Source organism: Hibiscus syriacus, unplaced genomic scaffold (genome assembly GCF_006381635.1).
Source record: "Hibiscus syriacus cultivar Baekdansim isolate YM2019G1 unplaced genomic scaffold, ASM638163v2 tig00111105_pilon, whole genome shotgun sequence".
In the NCBI taxonomy this organism is placed as follows: domain Eukaryota; kingdom Viridiplantae; phylum Streptophyta; class Magnoliopsida; order Malvales; family Malvaceae; genus Hibiscus; species Hibiscus syriacus.
This window is the reverse complement of record NW_024062987.1, coordinates 5,423,562-5,446,914: the sequence shown is the minus strand read 5'-3', so window position 1 is coordinate 5,446,914 and position 23,353 is coordinate 5,423,562. Positions and strand designations below refer to the sequence as shown.

At 35.5% G+C, this 23,353-nt stretch overlaps 2 protein-coding genes and 1 pseudogene across 2 annotated transcripts; 1 reads left to right on the top strand and 2 right to left on the bottom strand.

Moving 5' to 3' along the window:
• Positions 1 to 18: 18 nt before the first annotated feature.
• On the bottom strand, positions 19 to 2,146 carry LOC120153850 (PHD finger protein ING2-like). The gene is made up of 7 exons (XM_039165720.1): positions 2,035 to 2,146; positions 1,825 to 1,896; positions 1,538 to 1,740; positions 1,065 to 1,128; positions 706 to 962; positions 570 to 608; positions 19 to 260 (listed from the first exon to the last, which is right to left on the bottom strand). The coding sequence occupies exons 1-5, from the start codon at positions 2,078 to 2,080 to the stop codon at positions 880 to 882; spliced, it is 468 nt and encodes a 155-aa protein (XP_039021651.1). The 5' UTR covers positions 2,081 to 2,146; the 3' UTR covers positions 19 to 260; positions 570 to 608; positions 706 to 879.
• A 2,335-nt stretch (positions 2,147 to 4,481) lies between these two features.
• Positions 4,482 to 5,675, bottom strand: LOC120154001 (phospholipase A1-IIgamma-like). Its single transcript, XM_039165859.1, has one exon. The coding sequence runs from the start codon at positions 5,652 to 5,654 to the stop codon at positions 4,503 to 4,505; it is 1,152 nt and encodes a 383-aa protein (XP_039021790.1). The 5' UTR covers positions 5,655 to 5,675; the 3' UTR covers positions 4,482 to 4,502.
• A 16,148-nt stretch (positions 5,676 to 21,823) lies between these two features.
• On the top strand, positions 21,824 to 23,170 carry LOC120153787 (annotated as a pseudogene).
• The last annotated feature ends 183 nt before the right edge of the window (positions 23,171 to 23,353 follow it).

Here is a 23,353-nt window from a genome sequence, read left to right as displayed (position 1 = left end):
CTAAGCTCAGACATCCGGATCTAGGGCATATCTCTGGTGAATTACAGTTGTAATTGCTGCCTAAATTCTGAAAAGAGTGCCAAAAACATCATAGTGGACAGTTTAATTTAACATCTCAAATAATACAAAATGCATATGTATATGCATCATTGTTGGCATTGTGGAAGCAGTCTACAGGTTGGACAATACCATTTGCCCTTGAATCTTGTCTCCGGTGTCAGGCCCACACATGCATAATGGAACCATTCACCTCCTTGGCACTAAATAAATAAAAATGAGACTGTAAGTAACCACCAAATTATCATTGTGCAAAAAACATGTGGCTCAAAATCTTCATATTTTGTGAGTATCCGTGTTTGACAACCATGTTTGAATCATAATCAAACACGGTATGAAGATCTGATCACTCAAAAACCTTCCAAATACATGAAAATATTGAACACTAAACTCGATTCTATAAATATTGAAAACCTAAATGACGAACAGTAAAATAAAACACAGGCAAGTAAAGAAATACAAACACTACTAAATAAATAAATAGAGGAAGACATACGAGGAAAATAACTCACATTTTCATTGTCACAGGCAATCATATCTCCAAATGACACCTAAATAAGGTATAAAACAATTCTTCAATTTTGAACAAATGCATCTGAATCAAGAAACAATGAAAAAGAATAAGTAAATCAGTAATGAAATTCTAACCTGATGGCAGACACAATAAGTAGGTTCATTTGGATCAATGGGTTGATCAACCTCAAGAGGGGTAGCAAAGTCTTTCTTATGGCTTCCAGGAGGAGGCATGAGCTTGAAATCCCTATCACGCTCTCGGTCCCAATCTCTATCCCTATAATCCAGCCTCTTCGATGGGGGTGTAAATTAAATGGGCTTGCGTTTCTCAACCTTAGGAACAATAGGCAATGGAGGAAGAATTGCAGGCTCATCCGGTGAAATTTTTCCTTCTGATAAAATTGCAGGAAGAAAAAGCATGGTGAAAAATGTTAACAACCTGTAGCAGAGTTCTATCCATCAATGATCCTCAAATTTGATTGCTATTACTGTACCTAGCTTTAGATCTTCAGCAAAGTAGGTCAAATCCTCATCAAGACGTTTTACATGGCTATCTATCTGAAACAAGTTTCAGGTATAAAATTTGGTGAGCTTACTAATCAACATGATTCACAAAATGGTAGCAGCTCGAGTAGCTGTGTATAAAAGCTACCCAGGATGGTTTTGGATGCATTGCATCCATAAATGTGTCAGAACAAGGTGTAGATTGACATCTCTTAGAAAGAGGATTCTCTTCACTCAAACATTACAGTGACGAAGTAAAAGCACTTACAGCTAAGCGATACAAAAAACTATTTTTTGTTACCACTGATGACTTTAATACAGATATGCTGGTTTAAACTTGGTAAGGTGCACAAGATAACAATTTCATAGCATTCCACACTATCATACGGCAAGAAACCTCAATCCTCAATAACAACAAACTAATTGTTTACAAAGCAATGCTTAGCCGATTGCAAATACTCACCAAATCGTAAGCTTGCCGTGCCAACAAAACCTTCTCGGTACACAGACTCAAGGCATTTTCTTGACTTGCCTCTATATCTTTCTTGATTTTCTCAATGACATCTTCATCATCATGATTATTATTCATATAACTATTTCCATTCCCTCTTTTCGCCACCAATCCTAAACAATACTTGGTCTGTTGCCTCGTCTGATTAATCATAGCTTTGGAAAAAATATAACATTTTAATCAAAATCCTTCAAATTTAGAAACCTAATTATAGAAAGCCAAAAATTTTATAGGCTTACATTGGGACCTTTCATCAAGTTCTCGGATTGTATTGAGGAGTCTTTGAAGCTCAGCAGGTAGTGTGCTGGCGTCTGTCGGAAATTAAAACAGGGAAAATTTCGAAACTGTCAATTAAATATGAAATTGAAGCTCGAAATTAGTTATAAAAAATCATATAAAGTTAAATTTTGATGTGAGAAATTTGAGAAGTTGCAAGGATTCGAGCTTACACTCCAGATAATCGTCGACGTAGACGCCGGTTCTCGCGATTGCCATTTTTATCAGAGATTTGGGGGTTTAGGGTTTTGATTTGAGATATTCCGCGAATTTGATTTCTAGGTTTCTGGATGGGGATTAAAGAAGTAAAGGGTAAGATAAAAATAAGTTTTTAACCGTTGCGAAAGCGGGAGAAATGTACAGTAAGGTAGTGTTTGTTTTTAAAGAGTTAAAAGGTACGCAGTGTGTGGATCATATCTACAGACATTTTTAGCAGAAGAGGTAGATTAAAAATCTGCAGTCTACAAGAAGAAGACTGTTTGTTTTTTAACGTCTGCAGACTGCTAAAATAAACTGAAATATAAAATAAACTGATTTTTTAAACTTAAAAGAGTTTTACAATACTGAAATTTAAATAATTTTAGTTTTATAATACTGAAATTTAAATAATCTATACAACTATAATAATAAATTTTTTAAAATAAATCAATTCATTTTTTAAAATAAATCAATACATATTTTAAAATAAATTTTTCCATATTTTAAAATAAATCAATTCATATTTTAAAATAAATTTTTTCATATTTTAAAATAAATCAATCCATATTTTAAAATAAATTTTTTCATATTTTAAAATAAATCAATCCATATTTTAAAATAAATTTTTTCATATTTTAAAATAAATCAATTCATATTTTAAAATAAATCAATCTATATTTTAAAATAAAATTTTCCATATTTTAAAATAAATCAATCCATATTTTAAAATAAATTTTCCATATTTTAAAATAAATCAATCTATATTTTAAAATAAATCAATTCATATTTTAAAATAAATCAATCTATATTTTAAAATAAATTTTAAAATAAATTTAAATAATTTTAATTTTCCCGCAGATCTTTGAAGACCTTTAAAGACATAAAATCATGTCTGCACCAAGAAGAGCTCGCGCAGACGTTTGAAGAGCTTCTGTCTTCTAAAAAACAAACGATTTGTGAAACCTAATGTCTGCACGTGGTCTGCGCGACGCATACATAAGAGGTTTAAAGATGTTGTACAGTGAAAACAAACTAAGCATAAGTATTCTTTAAGAAATGTTCAGTAAGTACTTACCAAATCCTTTGTATGATAGAAGCCCATCTGACTACAAAGCGAGTTAGGGTAAGAGAAAATCCTGTCATAAAAATAGAAAAAATATAACATAAAGATAAAAGATTTTTGTTCAAAATTAAAAATAAAACCAAAAGACAATATAAAAACAAGAGAAATAATAATCACTTACTATCAATAATTAATATTAAAATTGACGTCGCCGTCAGCTAAACACAAATTAAAGAGAAAAAAAGACGGCACAAAAATATTGAGGAAAAACTTAAATTAGAAAAAAGAATATGAAAAGAGAGAAAATATTGTAAATTCACCTCTAATAAAATATTATAAATTCATCTTTTAATATAAAATTTTATATTTGTCCATAACCAAAATGATCTCTTATTAGATGTAAATTTGTAAAAAAAAATTGAATGAAGAGAAGGTCATAGGACAAATACAAAAGTTAGTCTTAGAAAAGGACCATAAAGGTCTCTATGCATGTCATCGAGCACACGAGGGAGAGGAATCGAGACGAGGTCAGTGGAACAATCGGGGTTCGAAGCCATCTTCGCAGTGGACTCGACATCGAAGTTAGCTTTACGGTAGATAAGGATAAAGTCCACCATCCTGACCCTAGAGGTCATGTCAGCGATAGCTCTCACCAGTAATCGACTAACAATTAATATTTGTTATTAATATAAGATGTGTCATATATTTTTCTGGACACGTGACAATCAAACAAACATACAAAGGCTGAATGGGATCAATTGACGTGAGGACAAATACTGGTATTACAAATATTTGATGGTTATTTGTTATGACTACAGGGGTACAAGAGGAATTGTAGGAAAATGTTGTTGGGGCTGTTGAGAAGGAAATTGAAGCAGTTGAAGGGCAACGTCGAGGCTCGCGGTAGAGGAAGGTGCCAGCTAGGCTAATTGATTTTGTCAGATTCTAGAACCAGCTAGGCACTGGTTATGAAAAATCTAAGAAATACCTTTCTTCCTTCTTCTATTATCTATTTCTATCATTTCTTACTAGATGTAGCTCACCAAACGTGACATTATTCTTCATTGAAATATTTAGACAATCAAACAAACATACAAAGATTGAAAGTAAATTAATTAACACCTGATGACAAATACTGGCATTACGAAGATTGATGTTATATTCTTCATTAAAATGTCAAGACAATGAAACAAACATACAAAGACATCACAGTACAATCTGCGGCTTTTGGACGGCAGATAAGCAAGCTTAACGTACGTCCAACGTTATTTTTAATTTAGGAAATTAGTCCCCAAGTACTTGGAGTGCAAGTAGATGGCATGGAGGTACTTATTTATAATTAATATCCACTATTATGCATTAATTTAGAATTAATATAAGCTAAGCAGTTGGAGGATCTGGGACATAGGCAGAGTCAATGAACTTCCAGCGGCCGTCTTCCTCCTGAACCATGCCCTTGAACAACTCCGTAGTCCACCAGTTATCTGGTATTTTGTATTCGTCCACTAAACTACAGCTATGTTTGTTTACGATCGCATTATCGAAATGAAGTTCCTCTTGCAATCTGAACTCCCGGTTCTCTTGAACTCCTGCAACTCCATGCTGGTAAATCTCCAGATTGTGTGGATTATTAGGGCTTTTCAAGTGGGGTGACTTTGTTGTGTCAATCTCTAGCAATTCTCCCACATGCATGTATATTAACGGCGCATAAGGAACCTTGGGAACAGGGTCCGTGGCATTCACGATGCGCAGGAGATGTAAATGCCTGAGTGTATCGCAAACCGCTTTGAAGCCCGCGTTCCCGACGCGAGGGCTGGCAACCGGAAAAGCAGTCACCATGAACGCCTTAAACGGGTTAAACATCGGCTTGTTGATTCCTTTGTGAGCTATATCCATTGCGTTTAGGGTTGCAAGTGCTGCGCCCAGGCTATGGCCAGTTACCGTTATGCTCACCTCCTCGTCGTGCTCATACTTGTCCACCAGTGCCCGCACCGCTTTATTTACCTGTTGCCTGGCGCTGGTCTTAGCGTAAGGATTACTTGCTATCGACTTTGTATAGATGCCGTGGAACCCAGCGTGCACCTGAACCAAGTCAGTTCCGAACAAATCTTTGGCCGATGTTTGAATAAGATTAGCATCGGAAGCCCATTCTTCCGATGTCATGGTTCCTCTCCATGAAACCAGAATATCCCTCCTTCCCAGAGCCGCCTTCCCCTCGTCCGTGGCCACCGCCACGTATGCAATATATGCCGCTTTCTCATCACCTGTGGCGGCATATATGAAGTTGGTGACTTTGTAATGGTATGGGTTCCCCTTTTCAAGACCAACCTTGTCGAAATACTCCTCGGGTTGGTATAGGCTAAGGGCGTAACCCTTTGATGCCTTGGTACCGTTGAATGCATCACCGGCAGCTCCGGCCCTTTGGAGGTAGTGAATAATATAGCGGCGGAGGTTAAGATCAAGAGGGTGGAATAGATCATCCCACTTGTTCTCACCGCTAAGTTGTTTCCAACAAGATGCTATAGTGGCCATATCTAATTAATATTTTTTTTTCTCTTTCTCCTTTGTAACTTATTTTCTTTTGTGAGGAATGGATGCCACTCAAAGCTTTGCTCTCCATGCTTTATATAGACCGGATAACTTGGTCTTGTGCACTGTAGTAAATAAAAAAATAATGGCCACATTTTCGGCATGTCAATTTAAAAATCTCATCGAAGCTCTTTCTTTATGGACAACAGTTCAATCATAGAATGATTTTTTTTTAATCCAATAAGTAAAACTTTTTTTTGAAAAGGGGATTTTGTATTCAAGATGAATAGAATACAAAACTAAACAATATCATAAGCCTCACTAAAAAATTTCTCTAAACTTAAATGGAGGAAAAAGAGTACACCATGAGTTGCCATGAAAGTAAATCAACAATAGAACAAGAATACAAAACCACAATCAAACAAAGCATACGCACAAACGGGGCTCAGAGCCAAACCCCCAACTTTAGTACAACCTCAAACGGAGCGCACACACACAAACTCCGAAGAAGCAAAACAAAACTCCAACGCCATACTCCATGTGCCCAAGACCCTCCAGCAGAGGAGACCCAGCAGCTGCCACACATAAGAGTAAATAAGATAACCTCAAGGCTCCCGAGCAAAACCATGAACAAGAGAATCCATCTCGCCAGCACCTGCAAACATGACATCTTTGGCCTCAACGGCGAGATAGAAACTAGTTGTCACAAAAAGTATCAACTCATAACAAAAATCTGAATCATCAAAGCAGGCCAACATCACACTCCTTTGGGTTTCTAATGAAATCATTTATAGACCATGCACTATTAGGCTATTTGTTTTTCACCCAAAGACCCGTTCTAAGGATCGCCGCTTCAAAAATGCGCTCATCATTGTAAACGCCTTTTTTAAAGACAACATCGTTTCTGCATATCCATATAGTCCACATATATCCAAAGAGCCCATTTTCCATATTGGCATCCCCTTTCTTCGAAAATTTTGAGCACACCACATTTCAAGCAGCATTTTAACACTTATAGGAACCACCAACATTACATTCCACTGCTGGCATCATTTTTTGCCAAACCAGCCAACTGATCTCGCAATGCACGAAGAGGTGATATGTAGTTTCGGTTTCCTTTTTACAAAGAACACAAGTGCTGTCCACCACTCTTGAAACTTTCAGTTTGAAAACTGGAATCCTCTGTTTAGTCGCCCTCCAAACAAATATTTCCACTTTAGGCGGTGCTATATTTGCCCATATTTGATTCCAAAACCGATCTTCCTCTAGCCCATAGCACGACTCCAACAAGCAGAAGCTTTTAGGCATGTATAATCCATCCGAAGATCTCTGCCAAGAAAGACGATCCTCAACATCACCTATGCAAACAACACTATCTAAAATGGAGAGAAATTCATTCCAAACTCTCAACTCCCAATCAAAAAATGTGCGCCTTAATTCAATTCTCCAATACCACATACCATTCAAAAAACAACCAAACTCATTTACTTTACCATGTTTTCTGACAGCAATGTTATCCGAGGAAAGGCTTTTTTAAGGGATGAAACACTCGTCCAATAAGTAAAACTAATGTAAATAGCACTGTTTTTAATCTCTAGTTAATGTCACGTTGACGACTGACAAAGACACAAGGGATAGATTCAAAGCAGGCATGTTCAAAATACCTTCTTTAACCAAATCTACACTGAACTTAGCCGAGTTAATAAAATTTCGAAGTTAGAACACTAATTCTACTTTTTAATAAAGCACGACTTAATTGTGTTGGTAAACATATATAGGCCTGTAGAACCTATAGATAGGCCGACTCGAAAAGGCCAAACCAAACAAGGTAAAAAATACAAACACCCAATTATTATGGGTTCCGCGGGTGAATGGGTTTTCCCACATAGTGGGACCTACACCTAATAAATCTCTCTCTCCAAATATGTGGGAAAAACCTTCATGCTGGCAGCCAAAAAACATGCTTCAAACTTCTTTCTCGGTAAGGCTTTTGTCATTATATCATTACCATTATCATCACTATGAATATTCTCAAGCTCTAACATCTTAGCTTCAAAAACATTTCATATCCAATGCCACCTCACATCAATATGTATAGATCTAGCATGAAAACTTGAATTACAATTTAACACATAATGAACATATCAAATCATGTTGCTTTATAGTAAATACTTATATCCTATAACAAAAAATTTAGCTCATTAGATTTATAAGTAGATATGGATACACGAATCCCCTACACATTGCCAAATAACCGAGAATGGTTTCCCTCTAACATCACCAATGAGCAATAACATCCCTCCAACATCACCAAATATGGATCGTAATCTAAAACCCGACATGAACTCAAATGTAATCTATGAAATGCTAATTGTACCTAAACTAAACTTATCATCCAAGAAAAATATTTATTTTTAACTTATCATAATCATATCTTAACTTGGCTTACCAAGTGAGCCTTAGCATTTACGTATATAACTTGTTTTTAAACATGCTTTCGTATCATATTTTCTTTTAATTTCATACTTACAAATTAGATAGAAGTTTATTTTTCACTTTTACACGCTTACTCATTAATTATGCATGTTAGAGAACAATTAACATACCATAATATATCATCACAAAGTATGCCATGACATACTCACCTATACTTACCATACTTTACCTTAATGTTTCCATTATCATTCATTGCTCTATATGAGCCGAAAACTTATCATATGAATTCATATATCAAAATAAATATTGAAATTAATTTAAAGTGACACCGAGTCACCTATACATGCTACTACACTCATTGATTACTCCGAATTCACGGGGTGTCTCGAATAATAATTTAACTAATAGGGTCGCACATTAAGAATGAATAATAATGATTGTGATTATTACTCAAATAATAATTTAAGATAATGAGATTATTTTAAATTATATTTTAATAGAGTCACTTATTATTCAAATTTAAGAATTTAAATTCATATTCTTTTGATAGAATATTTTATTTATTTATTATTTCTTTATTTGATTCTGTAGACACTATTTTTCGTCTGGGTGGGAAAAAGTAGTATGACGTGGGGGTTTTCTTTGAAATGTTTTGTGAAATGTTGGGAGTCGCCACTAACCATTTTTAAGATGCGATTGGAACACCAAGAATCAGGCTATTTTAATAAAACATTTTATTTTATCAAAAATACCAAAATTTGTTTGCGAAAACCAGAAATCAGGCTCGGGAGTCAATTACGCGTGGATAAGGATTAACACCCCCACAGTGCCCAAAAATTGGTACCTAGTCGATTACCCTATATTTAAAAGTTGAAAATTTTGAGTTCGAGATTTATTTAATTTAAAATTCATTATGTATACGAGGTTTTGAAAAGGATGTCGATTTACTTCGGGAATTACCAGTGGTCAACCCCTGAGCATAATGTGGAGGATACACTATTAACTCTTTGGTAATAGAACATTGCCTTATTTTGAAGACATGATGAATCAAACAATCAATCGTTTAAGCCTAATTATACTAGCTAATTAATTAAGGCTTCCCCTAACTTAAAATGTCAAATAATGAAATTTAAAGAGCCTAGTGGACTAACCTAAAATTGAGGCTCTAATACTAATCCTATTTTATTTAAACCATTTGTTGAATCGAATAATAAATTTGCACCATCGGACATCTTAATGAAAAAACCAAATAAAATTATTCCCTAAATTAAAGGACTAAGGTAAAATTAAACCTAAAGTGGAGGCTCTAATTATTAACCTAATTAATTCTCCTTTTTTATTGAATAGAATAATCGATGAAAACTCTCGGGCATAAAGACGAAAGCCAAATCGAATATTCCCTAAAAGTTAAAGGACTAGATCTTGGTTAATTACATAATTTGCAAGACAGAGACCAGATAAAAATAAATTGAAATTAATCTTAAAATATAAGAATTAAGACAATAACCTACGTGCAAAAACATTGGTAAGTTACAGGGACTGAGACACAATTCCACCTAAAATTTTAAATAGTTTAAAGAACAAAAAAACAAAAGGGAAATCTACACAATCAAGACATGGAGTTCGAAATAAAAAGAAAAAAGAAATCAGGTATCAAGATGCAAAAACATGAAAAATGTGGAAGGACCTGAAAGAAAATAACCCCAAAAGTTAGTATTAAAACATAAAAATGAAAATAACAAAATGAGGACATTAATTTTGAAAGAGAAAATAACCTCAGTGACCGAAAATGCCTTATAATATACGATTTTGACCAACTTTTTTTCGATTTGCCAAAATGACCAACAAAATCGCAATGAGATCTCTAAATCGCAACGCGATCTCCAGTATCGCAAATCAGTTTCCAGATTCGCAACTCGATTTTGACTACCGCATTGCAATTTTCCAAATTCGCATTGCGATTTTAGAAAATAGCAATGCGAATATGTAAATCGCAACGCGATTCTGACTATCGCAATGTGATTCTGACTATCGCAACACTGAATTTCAAATTCGCAACAGGTTTTAGTTTTGCAACACAAATGTTTTGGGTATATAACTACGTAGCATAGCAACTCATAACCTAAATCCCTAAATCGCAACTCATTTCATCTCCATCTATCACTCTCTCCGGCGACATCCGTTCTTATATCCAACTACATCCTTCCCCATCCAGCAACAGGTTTTAGTTTCGCAGCTCGTTTGTTTAGTAAATTAATTTACAATAATGAAATCATCTAATGTTGATCATGTTTGGATATATTTGTGTTTTGGAGGGTCATGGGAGAATGTTCATGGTGTTTTACAATATATGCCTTTACCCATGAATCTTCAACTAAAACTGTCATTAAAAAAGTTAACTTATGAAACTCTAATGTTACGTGTTGCAAATAAATTGAATTTAGAGCCCATAAGTGGATTTAGGCTATCTTATCAGATAAAAGGTAAAGTTTATTTATTAACCGACAATGAAGATGTTGAACGATTCATTGCTTACATTAGTGTTTCGCAAGATGAAGTTACATTGTATGTTGTTGAACCTAGAAGTAGTGAAGTTGGGTCAGTAGCGGGTAGTAATCAACTAAGTTTTTCAACCCCAGTTTATGGTGCTCAAAATTTAATGGTTCCACCACAATTTCATCACCAAGCAAATTTTGTTTCACCACATTTCCAATACCAAACACAATCTCAAAACCCACAACCTTACCCTAATCCAAATCTCAATCAACTTTCAGCACCAAATTCCGGTTTTCGTATTGACCAGTTAGACGATGATGAGCCAACAGAAAAAGTTGTAAGTACTAGTCAGTATTCGAAATTTGATCTTGGTCAATACCCGGACTTTGATCTTGGTCAATACCCGGACTTTGATCTTGGTCAATACTCGGATTTTGATGATGTTTCAGAAGAAGAAACAGACCCTGCGTGTAATGATTTTGATATTGGTCAATACACGAATTTTGATGATGAAACAGCCGCTGCCGAGGAAGATGTTGTTGATGATAATGAGGAGGAAGTTATGACTGTGAATGAACATATTGAACATCCATTCTGTAATTCATATAACCCTAAAGAATAAGAAAAATAAGAAGAAATCCCCAAAGAAAAGTCCCCGAAGAAAATGCCACTCGAGTATAACTGGAATATGCCAGAATTTCTTCAGATACCAGAAGAAGAGTTGGTAAAGATAGCAGTTGATTGTTACACAAAAATTATTCGTATCAAGAAAGATTATTGTTTTGATACAAATGAAGACTTGAAGATAGCTTTTTATACGAATTGTGTGGAAGATGGCTATCAACTAAAAGTTAACAAATCAAGCAAAGATTGTTTCGAAACAAGGTGTATGATTGACAAAAACTGTATGTGGTGTATGATTGCAAAGAGGATAAAAGATTGCGAAATGTTTCAAGTTAGGACTTTTATTGATAAACATACATGTTCAAGAACCCAAGTTTTTCCTCACCATAGACAGGCAAACAAAAAGGTGTTGGGTGGTTTTCTAGCTGAGTTAATGTTTTTGAATGGCAGGGTATCTCGGGGACATTAAATTATGACTGACATGAATGCTCGGTTCAAGATTAGTATCTCATATTCTCAAGCTTGGAGAGCCAAATGTTATGCCTTGGAATTGTTGAGGGGGTCGCCAGAAGCATCGTTTGCCCAACTGCCGGCTTATTGTCACAATTTAAAGCTGAAAAATACTGGGTCGGTAACTCATATCAAAACAGATAGAGATTGACGCTTTGAGTTGCTGTTTATCGCCATTGGTGCTGCGGTTAGTAAATAAATATAATTTTGTTGACTCATTTTTGTTAGTTACATGCATTTCACATTTAAATGATTATATTTCTTGTGTATATTATTTTGTAGATTCGTTCGTTTATTACTTGCATGAGCCCAGTTATTATAGTTGACGGAACACATTTGAGAGGTCGATACCTTGGAGTAAACTTATTAGCAGTAGTCATGGATGCTAACAATGGGATATTGCCAATAGCATACGGGGTTGGCAAATCTGAAACCTCTGATTCATGGACATGGTTTATGGGGCATCTTAGGGATTGTATAGGTCCTATTACCAATCTGACAATCATATCCGATAGGGAAAACTCAATTGACAGCGCTATTAGAAGGTGTTTCCCAGATGTTTTTCATGGACTTTGTGGTATTCATTTGTATAGAAATCTAAAATCAAGGTCTGTTGGTATAAAAAATCACAAATGGACATATTGGAAGGCTATAAAAGCTTATCGGGAAGTGGATTTTAATAAGCATATAAATTGTTTAAGACGTGTTTTGCCTCAGTGTGCTCAAACACTAGAAGATGTCGGGTTTGAAAGATGGTCAAGAGTACATCAACTTGGAGCAAGATATGGTTTCATGACGTCTAATAGTGCAGAATCAATCAATGCTCTAAGTCGTCATTCTCAGAAATTACCCATTACTATGTTAATGAAGTTTTTTCGAGCCTCTATTCAACAGTGGTACTACAAGAAAAGAAACCATGCAAGTATTATTTCTTTAAATTCGTAACTTATCATATATTTTACTAAGTATTATTTATTTAAATTTACAGGAACATTGGAACATCGTGTTACACCATGGACTGAAAAAAAGATAACGAAACGTGTTGTGAAGTCAACGTCATGGAGAGTTGAACCATGTTCAAACACTTTGTTTGAAGTACTGGATAATAACTTAAATGGGCTTGTCGATCTAAATGCAAAGACGTGTAGTTGTATGAAATGACAAACATCTGGTTATCCGTGTGGCCATGTTATAAAAGTTGCTCTTCATCTAAACCAAGATGATTCAAGCGCATACGCTATGGATTGCTACACTACAGAAGTATATCGACATACTTATGCCGAGATTATCTACCCTATTCCACATCCTTCTGAGTGGGACATACCAGATGACTTACAAACAATTTTGCCACCAGCCATGGACAGAAGGCTACCTGGCCGACCAAAAAGTCACGATCGTATACCGTCTAAGGGTGAAGAGAAGAAGAGATCGACATGTAGTCGGTGCAAGGAAAGTAGTCATACAAGGTTGACATGTGGATCACCAGTGCCATCACAATCATCTTTTACTCTACCAAAATATGGATCCTCATCAAAATCCAAAGCTCATATGGTGTCAAGCAAAAGACAATCAAAATTGCAATCAAAATCAAAATCCCAATCACAACCGGCTTCACCTTTTGGGACTATTAACTTAGGTGATTTTTAAATGCAAACGTTGTATTATGTGTATTTTATGTGTAAACTTTTAACATTTTCAATTAGGCATGTATTAGTAACTTGAGTTTGAACATTGCTATGATATATTCAGTTGTTATCACTTATTACACATTCATTTGAATATCGCAACGCGAATTTGACTATCGCAACGCGAATTTGACTATCGCAACACGAATTTGACTATCGCAACACGAATTTGACTATCGCAACACGAATTTGACTATCGCAACACAAATTTGACTATCGCAACGCGAATTTTACTATCGCAACGAGAAAATTGTAAAGCGTATTAGACTATCGTAACGCGAATTGACTTTCGCGTTGCGATTTTGGCTTTCGCATTGCAATTTTGACTTTTGCATTGCGATTTTGAGTTTAGCGTTGCGAAAGTGTACCTTCAACAGGTCTTTTGCCTTCAATATGATGCAGATTGAAATCAACAAATCAACTTTTACATTTCAATCAATTAAACAATCACAAATAAGAATTATTTATACATCAATTAAACAAATCAACTTTTACAAATAAATTAAACAAGCAAAAAATAATAATAATTCTTATTTTCCTCATCAATTAAACAAATCAACTTTTAAGAATCAATTAAACAATCAAAAATAGTGTACCCCAGACAGTTGTTTATGCACCCATACATCAATTTCACGCAACTCACTTCAGGATTAACCTGCAGAAACCAAACATTTGCTCAAACAACACTTTCTATACATCTAAAACCTACTACATCTCTAACTCTATCGGTAGGAGGTAGAAATTGTATACTTCCTGTCGTCAAACGCTCCAAGCACATGCATACGAGAGGACCACAATTCCCTCTGGCTCCATGCGTTTTTTGTGGCGCGGTCTCGTCTCTGATAACTGTAACATTGAACTTCTTTGGCTTCTTGTTTCCAGAATAAGTCCAATAATTAATCGCATCCAAGAATTTAGCCAAATGAGCTCCACCCTTATATCTCTCAAATCAGACAATATGTAATTTATCATGCTGTCATATACTATTGTCTTCAGGGATGGGAGCTGAAGCTCGACTAGAAACCAATGATTATGTTCCAAAACAGGGATAAACACCTGCAATCATAAGTAATAATTCAATTGTGCACTTATTTATGAACACCTTTAAAATATTTAAAAAATAAATACTAACCTTATCGACCTCCCACCATACAGGATAAAGTTTAGCTTGTCCATTACCCAACACATATGATTCATCTCGTTGATTCTTCAAGTGAACTACGTGAAAAGACGTCGGCATAATTGTATATCGCGTATTTTTTTTATTTTTCCTTAGTTTTCTTATTATTAGAAGACGTGACACCCATGCATCAATATGCTGTTTTACAAAAAAAGAGATATATTAGTGAATTACATAAATTTAAAAAAAAAATAATCAAAATGAAATATAAGAAAAATATAAGACTTACCCCCCCATCGAAATAGCCATTGTCTTCAACCCCTAATAACACACCCCACCAAGACCGATCAAGCAACAAATACATATCATCGTTGAGTTTGTATATGTCAGCGTAACACCCCTGGCTCCGCTTATGTAGATAAAAATCAACTGCGGTCTTAGCCCAAAGGGTATTATCCAGAATTGGTTCCGGTAGTTTTCTCCTATCCACTTCATCTGCCGGAATGGTACTGGCCGATAACTCATACGAAAGCCAACACCCATCCATCATGTCCGACATGTGAGATTTTTCTCAATAATTCGACATATTACGTCGTGTGAATCGAGCTCTTGAATGGTGGGAGGGGCCTCTTGAACGGTGGGAGGGGACTCTTGAGGGATGATAGGGGCCTCTTGAATGATGATAGGGGCCTCTTGAATGATAGGAGAGGCCTCTTGAACGATGACAGGTGAGTCGGACTTCTTCTTACGGAGTCTTTGCACTATTGGGGTGAACGGAGACGAAATGGCACGTGCACGCCGTCTAATGCGTGAACCCCGTCATGCAAAAAAAAACCTACGTAAAGCATCCACCTTATCGGGCCACTAAAAATAAATTAATACATAAATCAGTAAATAAACAGACATGATATTAAACAGTGAAATCAAAGACAAATATGTTTCAAACTTGCGGTATGCACCCAAGTCATTATTCATAGTTCACAAAATGCATCAGATAACATTCAGAAGTAAACACTTATATAAACATTTAAAAGGACAACATATAGGTTTAGTGCATGTTCAAGGACAACATAAAGAGTAGTAGTTTATTCTTGAAACTTAAATTTGCAACACTGTGAAGTTAGTATGTGTCTTTGTCTTTTGGTTGAAGTAATGCAATCCATTCAAGTTTCAATTTGCAGAAGAAGAATAGTTTCTGAAACTTAAAATCGTAACACGAAACTTAAAATCGCAACGCGAAAAATGACTATCGCAACGCGGAAATGACTATCACAATGCGAATTTGACTATCGCAACGGGATAATCGCAATACGAAATAAAAATCGCAACGCGAAACTAAATTCGTGTTGCAATTTTCATTTTCGCATTGCGATTTTTATTTCGCATTGCGATTATCCCGTTGCGATAGTCATTTCCGCGTTGCGATAGTCATTTTCGCGTTGCGATTTTAAGTTTCGTGTTGCGACTATTCTTCTTCTGCAAATTGAAACTTGAATGGATTGCATTACTTCAACTAAAAGACAAAACAAAGACAAAATACTAACTTCACAGGGTTATTTTAGAACTGTTTAGCAGTATTGGCAGCAACCGAATGAATTTACTAAGCAATCTAAGTGAAATGGTTAATCTAAGTGAAATTACGAGTAAATCAAGTTAAATATGAAAAATCTTAAACTTACCTCGTTGCATAGAGTATGAACCTCATTCTGTAACGATACTACCATCTCACGTAGAGCGGCTACCTCACCACGTAAAGTAGATACCTCATTACGCCATGTACCATTGTCATCGCGTAAAGTACCGACCTCCTCACACAAGGCATTGACCTCATCACGTAACTCCCCTAACTCATCCCGTGGAGGTGGAGAAAAGGGAGCTAAATGTCGTGGCATCTTTGACGGTCACCTATCATGAGGTGATGGTGGAGAAGAGGCTCGATGATATGACGGAATAGGTGATGGCTCTCGTTGTAGAGGTGTATAGTGTGGTCGATCAGGTGATGGCTCTGGGTGAGGTGATGGCTCTCGAAGTGGAGGCTGCTCATCATCATCCGTGCCATAAAAAATGCTTACTAGCTTGCCACCAATCAGTGGCAAGCTCAGCCTCCGTGGGTGTCAGCCTCTGTAATGGAGTGTTGGCCTCCTAACAATATAAAAACTCAAACAAAGTTAAACGTGTACTAGTAATAACTTGTTTATATATGGTAGTATTTGTGTTAACTTACATCATTTATTGTCGTATACCGTAGTAACTCTTCCCAATCCAACAGTCGTTGTTTCCTCTTTCAGGAAATAGCCCTAGGAATATCATTTGAAGTTTTTAATGCATATGTCTGCATGCCGGGAAAAGCCTCAAGTATCCAAATCTACAAACAATATAATACACAAAAATTAGTAATTTTTAAATAATTAATTATAATTTTGGAAATTTTATATAGAAATTCTTACCTTAAAGGCCCAAATAATGCCTGACAAAGTGTATTTGGAACCATCGCCACACAAACTTTTTCGGTCATCAAAGGCGTACGACAACTTATTCCAGGTAGCTTTCCATAGATACGAACCCCACGGAAATAGGTTCCATGCATTTAGGTCCTCTACCAATAATATTAGGTCCTTATGAATAGGTTGTCTGGCCTCTCTGCCTAAAAAGCCGGCATGCAAAAGTACTAAAAGGCATACTCGGACAACATCGACGTCATCTATCCAAGTAAAACCATCTTTCTTATTAATAATCTCGTCAAGTCATCGACGTGTAAATTCGGCTTCTCCATTGACAGCTCAGGAAAAACCCAAGATAACCATGATGGGCAGGTAATATGACTAGTGTATCGACCTACATCATCATGTCCGAAGCGTAGACCAGTGATTAAGCAAAACTCCTCCCGCCCAAAACACGTATACGCCGGTGGAAAATGAAACCATATCTCTTCATTACCACATTTTATACTCTCGGGTAGATCGCTAGTCATGGTCTGAAGCCACAAATGGGTCAACATAGCATCTCCACCCGGATGTTGTACTTTCAGCCATGGCCCGAAGCAAGTATCCTCAAACAATTTTCTTTGTACAGGTGAAAGCTTCGACGCAATTGTAGTGACTAGGCTTATTTTATTCCTTAAGGTCAATTGAGCCGAAAAAAAGTTCTACAAAAACAATAAACATACCAAGTTAGATATACCAAAAACTACACTGTGAAGATATACCAAAAACAATAATAAACATAAAGAGTAGTAGTAGTTCTTCAAACTTAAATTTGCAACACTATGAATTTCGTATTTGTCTTTGTTTTTTGGTTAAAGTAATGAAATTCATTCAAGTTTCAATTTGCAGAAGAAGAATAGTTTCTGAAACTTAAAATCGCAACACGAAAATGAAAATCGCAACGCGAATTTGACTATCGCAACGCAAAATGAAAATCGCAACGCGAAACTAAAATCGCGTTGCGATTTTGTCGTAGCGATTTTTATTTCGCGTTGCGATTCTCGGTTTCAAATAGTCATTGTCTAAAATTGAAACTTGAATGAATTGCATTACTTCAACCAAAAGACAAAACAAAGACAAATACTAACTTCACAGGGTTAAAGACTAAACAATTTAGCAGTATTGGCAGCAATCGAATGAATTTAATAAGCAATCTAAGTGAAATGGTTAATCTATTATTGAAATTATCAGTAAACTTATCATCAATTTCAATATGAAAAACCTAATAATAATGCAAAAATTTCAAAATAAAAATAATTAAAAAAACTAACCCTCGGTGGTTGATTTGGTTGATTTTCCATTTCTGACCGTGAATGATTGTGAGGGTGGCTCTAAGAGATAGAGATAGACGGATTTCGGTGGAGATGGGGACGGATTTCGTCGGAGATGGGGACGGATGCCGCCGTAGAGAGTGAGAGATGGAGATGGGACTGAGTTGTGATTTAGGATTTTAGGTTATGAGTTGCGATTACGGGATATATTAATATTCGTGTTTGGAATTTGAAAATAAAATACGCGTTGCGATACTAATGGCACTTTGAAAATCGCATTGCGATTTTGTATTATCGCGTTGCGATAATCTAAATCGCATTACGAATCTGGAAACTGATTTGCGATACTGGAAATCGCGTTGCGATTTTGTTGGTCATTTTGGCAAATCGAAAAAAAGTTGGTCAAAATCGTATATTATAAGGCATTTTCGGTCACTGAAGTTATTTTCTCATTTTGAAATAAAATGAATTAAATTGAAATTGATGACCAAAATGTAAGACGGTGACAATTGGGATAGTTGAGGGCGTGATTTGACCACCAGGGACCAAAACGCACGGTATGGTCCAAAACGACGTCGTTTTGGTTTGGATATAAATACCCTTTATCACTTTTTTTTTCATTTTATGCCTATTCACTATCTTCCCTCTTCAAAGTTCTTTCTCTACTCTCTAAGCCTCTCCAGAAACTAGCGAGATTCCAATCACTAACAACCGTACAAGACACCATCGGTCGCCGTCGTCAATGGTTGTTGGGTACAAAAAAATACATGGAGGTCTGCTTTGTTGTCGGGAGTGTAGATTCGGGGCTTGGTTTTGCGATAATTGGCGCCAAACTCCATGAAAACGGTCGAGAATGCTTTGACTTTCGAAGCTCCTATCTCCTCCGTCCACTGTTGGATCGAGCTGCTTTTCAAGAATGTTGTTCCCCTCGTCAGTACGCTCCTCCCCACCGTTCGGATTAGCCACCAAATATCTCTAATGCCGATGAAAATTCCGATCGAAAGATAAGCCTCTTCCTCTATTTTTACTTCTTTTTGAAATGTTTATCTTTCTTTGGTTGCTGGGATTTTTTGAAAAAATATAATAAAATGGTGTTTGATTCCTTTTTCTAAAAAATGGGAAAGATTTTTTTATTGCTTTTCGAATCAAAACAGGGAACCCCTGATTACATTGCTTGCTTTAGGTTTTATAACAACCCGATTACACCAATAAAAAATAAAAATTTGCATCTCTAATTTGGGCACTTTTGAGGCAATTTGCAGGGAATGGAGATGGTAGAGAGTTTGTGATGGCAGTAGTTGGGACATGGGCACCAACAAGAAATGCTCAGATTTTATGGGATTTATGTCTTTTTTTATAAATAATAATATGATAAATATTTTTAAGGTAAAAATGGTGATTACAAATTAACAAATAATATTAAATAACATATTTATAAAATTTTGGTTGTAATTAAATTACTTATCAAATAAGGAATATAATTTAAATTTCTATTTAATTTAAAATGAGTTTAAAATTAATAATAATTAAATTAATCAATTAAAAACGTATGATTTAGCCTAACTCTAATCAAGTCATATATATAGATAGTATATGCACAAAGGTAAGGCCAGTCACTCTTTATAGACGTCTAAAACTAAAACCACAAAAACTATTTTTATGGAAAACACATTAGAACTAACATTCTATAACCATTCGTTGTTCATTCGTATATGGATACTTGTAGAGGTATCATCTTTCAGAAAAGTAGTATCTTTAAAAATCAAAAGAAAATCAGAGACAACAAAAAAGGATTTTTTGAACCAAAAATTAAGGTAATCTCACGACTTTATTTTATCGTAGTTAGTATGGTATGCATTGTAAGATTAATCGAGTCTATTAAATTTTCGTTGCGTTTTTCGTGCCTTGATTTCCAACATGTTAGAGATATAACAATCCGAGACCATAATCACACCTAAGACGATAAAACAAATGAAATGAAATTTCTTAAATAATAACAATAAAATAATATAGAAAAAATACTCTATTTGATAGATTAATTGATAGGAAACAATTAAGGCTTGTCGCTATATAGTTTTTTGAAGACAGATTTTTGATAACTCCTTTGGTGCTGGAGGTCGTTAGTCATTTGTTTCCCAAGATAAAACAATTAGATAATCAACGTAAAGTAGCATAACTGTAGGGATCACGAACTATACTATAGCCTTTACCTATCACAAGAAAACTAAGGAGAAAAACTTTTTTGAGTTGTTTCAGGTTATTGAGTTATGGAAGCTTCTGAAACTTGTGAACTTCTAAACGTGTGTTTAACCTAGAAGATTAGCATATATTTATAGGGGATTCTAAAGGAAAAATAATTATTCTAAAACTATAATATCGTATTCTAATCGAATACAAATTCGTAATAATATATTCATATTTTAATTGAATATAAATTCATAAATAATATATTTGTATTTAGTCAAACATAAATTCATATTTCAATCGGATATAAATTCATAAATAATATATTCAAATTTTAATTAAATATAAATCTTTAAATAATAAAATATTTTCTTATTAATATTTGAATTTTAAAGAATTCACATAATATATATTTTTATTTAAAATATTCAAATAAATATATCATATTTTAAAAAATAAATTATCAAATTCAACAATAAATTCAATGTATTTTCCAACATTTTCAAGCAACAAGCCGACCTATAGCGCTAAGAACGAACATGATAGTGTTAAGTAAAACGTAGGCGAAAAAAGGTCACAATATTCATATTGCGATTGCCATATAAAATAAAATATTTGTCATTCTAGAAGATAATTTGAATAAACGAAATTATATTTATGGAATATGTGTAATCCCATTTCGTGTCACTTTATAACGCTCATTCGATTAAGGAAACAAGTGGTATATCCTCAATTACACACCTTCCGAAATGTAATTTCGAAATAACTATTAGTCTCACTACATAGTTATGATGTTACATGTTCTTATTTCTTAAATTATTATTTCTGAGTGATATGACAATGAATAATCATCCAGTTAACTCATCATTAAGCTTATACAAGCATGTGAACGTACTTTATGAGTAGGCCGAACGATAGGTCTCAAGTTGTTCGCCGGTAGCAAACGTTTAAATAAATCTTTCTACCAACAGTTGCAACGAACAATGACGATCAAAAAGGTATTAAAAGGGTTTCTTTCTGTTGAAGGGAAGAACTCTCGAATCAACTCTATATTTTACGACATCATAATTTTTTATCAACATTTATAATTCTTCATTTAAACCAAACGAGATGAATCGTCACCAACAACCGTTTCTAATAATCTCTTACAAATTTCCATCTAAAAAAAAAAATGAATTGTCCCACGTCTCTCAACCACCGTCTTATTTTGAAAATGTGGCCATTATTATTTTTATTTACTACAGTGTACAAGACCAAGTTATCCGGTCTATATAAAGCATGGAGAGCAAAGCTTTGAGTGGCATCCATTCCTCACAAAAGAAACTAAGTTAGAAAGGAGAAAGAGAAAAATGAAATTACTAATTTAGATATGGCCACTATAGCATCTTGTTGGAAACAACTTAGCGGTGAGAACAAGTGGGATGATCTATTCCACCCTCTTGATCTTAACCTCCGCCGCTATATTATTCACTACCTCCAAAGGGCCAGAGCTACCGGTGATGCATTCAACGGCACCAAGGCATCAAAGGGTTACGCCCTTAGCCTATACCAACCCGAGTATTTCGACAAGATTGGTCTTGAAAAGGGGAACCCATACCATTACAAAGTCACCAACTTCATATATGCCGCCACAGGTGATGAGAAAGCGGCATATATTGCATACGTGGCGGTGGCCACGGACGAGGGGAAGGCCGCTCTGGGAAGGAGGGATATTCTGGTTTCATGTAGAGGAACCAAGACATCGGAAGAATGGGCTTCCGATGCTAATCTTATTCAAACATCGGCCAAAGATTTGTTCGGAACTGACTTGGTTCAGGTGCACGCTGGGTTCCACGGCATCTATACGAAGTCGATAGCAAGTAATCCTTATGCTATGACCAGCGCCAGGGAAGAAAGCGGTGAGGGCGCTGGTGGATAAGTATGAGCACGAGGAGGTGAGCATAACTGTGACGGGCCATAGCCTTGGCGCAGCGCTTGCAACCCTAAACGCAATGGATATAGCTCACAACGGAATCAACAAGCCGACATTCAACCCGTTTAAGGCGTTCATGATGACTGCTTTTCCGGCTGCCAGCCCTCGCGTCGGGAAGGCGGGCTTCAAAGCCGTCTGCGATACACTCGGGCATTTCCATCTCCTGCGCATCGTGAATGCCACGGACCCAGTTCCCGTATGCGCCATTAATATACATGCATGTGGGAGAACTGCTACAGATTGACACAACCAAGTCGCCCCACTTGAAAAGCCTTAATAATCAACCTGGAGATTTACCAGCATGGTGTTGCAGGAGTTCAAGAGAACGGGGAGTTCAAATTGGAAGAGGAACTTCATTTCGAAAATGCGGTCGTAAACAAACATAGCGGAAGTTTAGTGGACGAATACAAAATACCAGATAACTGGTGGACTACGGAGTTGTTCAAGGGCATGGTTCAGGAGGAGGATGGGCGCTTGAAGTTCATTGACTCTGCCTATGTCCCAGATCCTCCAACTGCGTAGCTTATATTGGTTATAAATTAATGCATAACAGTGGATATTAATTATAAATAATTACCTCCATGCCATCTACTTACACTCCAAGTAGTCGGGGGTTAATTTCCTAAATTAAAAGTAACGTTGGACGTACGTTAAGCTTGCTTAGCTGCCGTCCAATACCCGCAGATTGTACTGCGATGTCTCGTCTTTGTATGGTTGTTTCATTCTCTAAATATTTTAATGAAGAATATAACATCAATCTTCGTAAGTAATATCAGTTTTTGTCCTCACGATAATTAATCCCATACAATCATTCGATTGGAAAAATGTGATAAATTGGAACTTTGAAGTATATTTTTTAAGTGTAAAAATGAATAATCAAATAATAAATGTATTGATTCATATTCTATTATATGAGATCTT

Bases quoted from the DNA above. Each gene is read 5' to 3' on its own strand.
- LOC120153850 (XM_039165720.1), bottom strand. From the start codon at position 2,080: ATGGCAATCGCGAGAACCGGCGTCTACGTCGACGATTATCTGGAGT. The intron at 1,897-2,034 runs GTAAGCTCGAAT...AATTTCCGACAG, and splicing joins CGTCGACGATTATCTGGAGT to ACGCCAGCACACTACCTGCT. The intron at 1,741-1,824 runs GTAAGCCTATAA...TTTTTTCCAAAG, and splicing joins ACTTGATGAAAGGTCCCAAT to CTATGATTAATCAGACGAGG.
- LOC120154001 (XM_039165859.1), bottom strand. From the start codon at position 5,654: ATGGCCACTATAGCATCTTGTTGGAAACAACTTAGCGGTGAGAACAAG.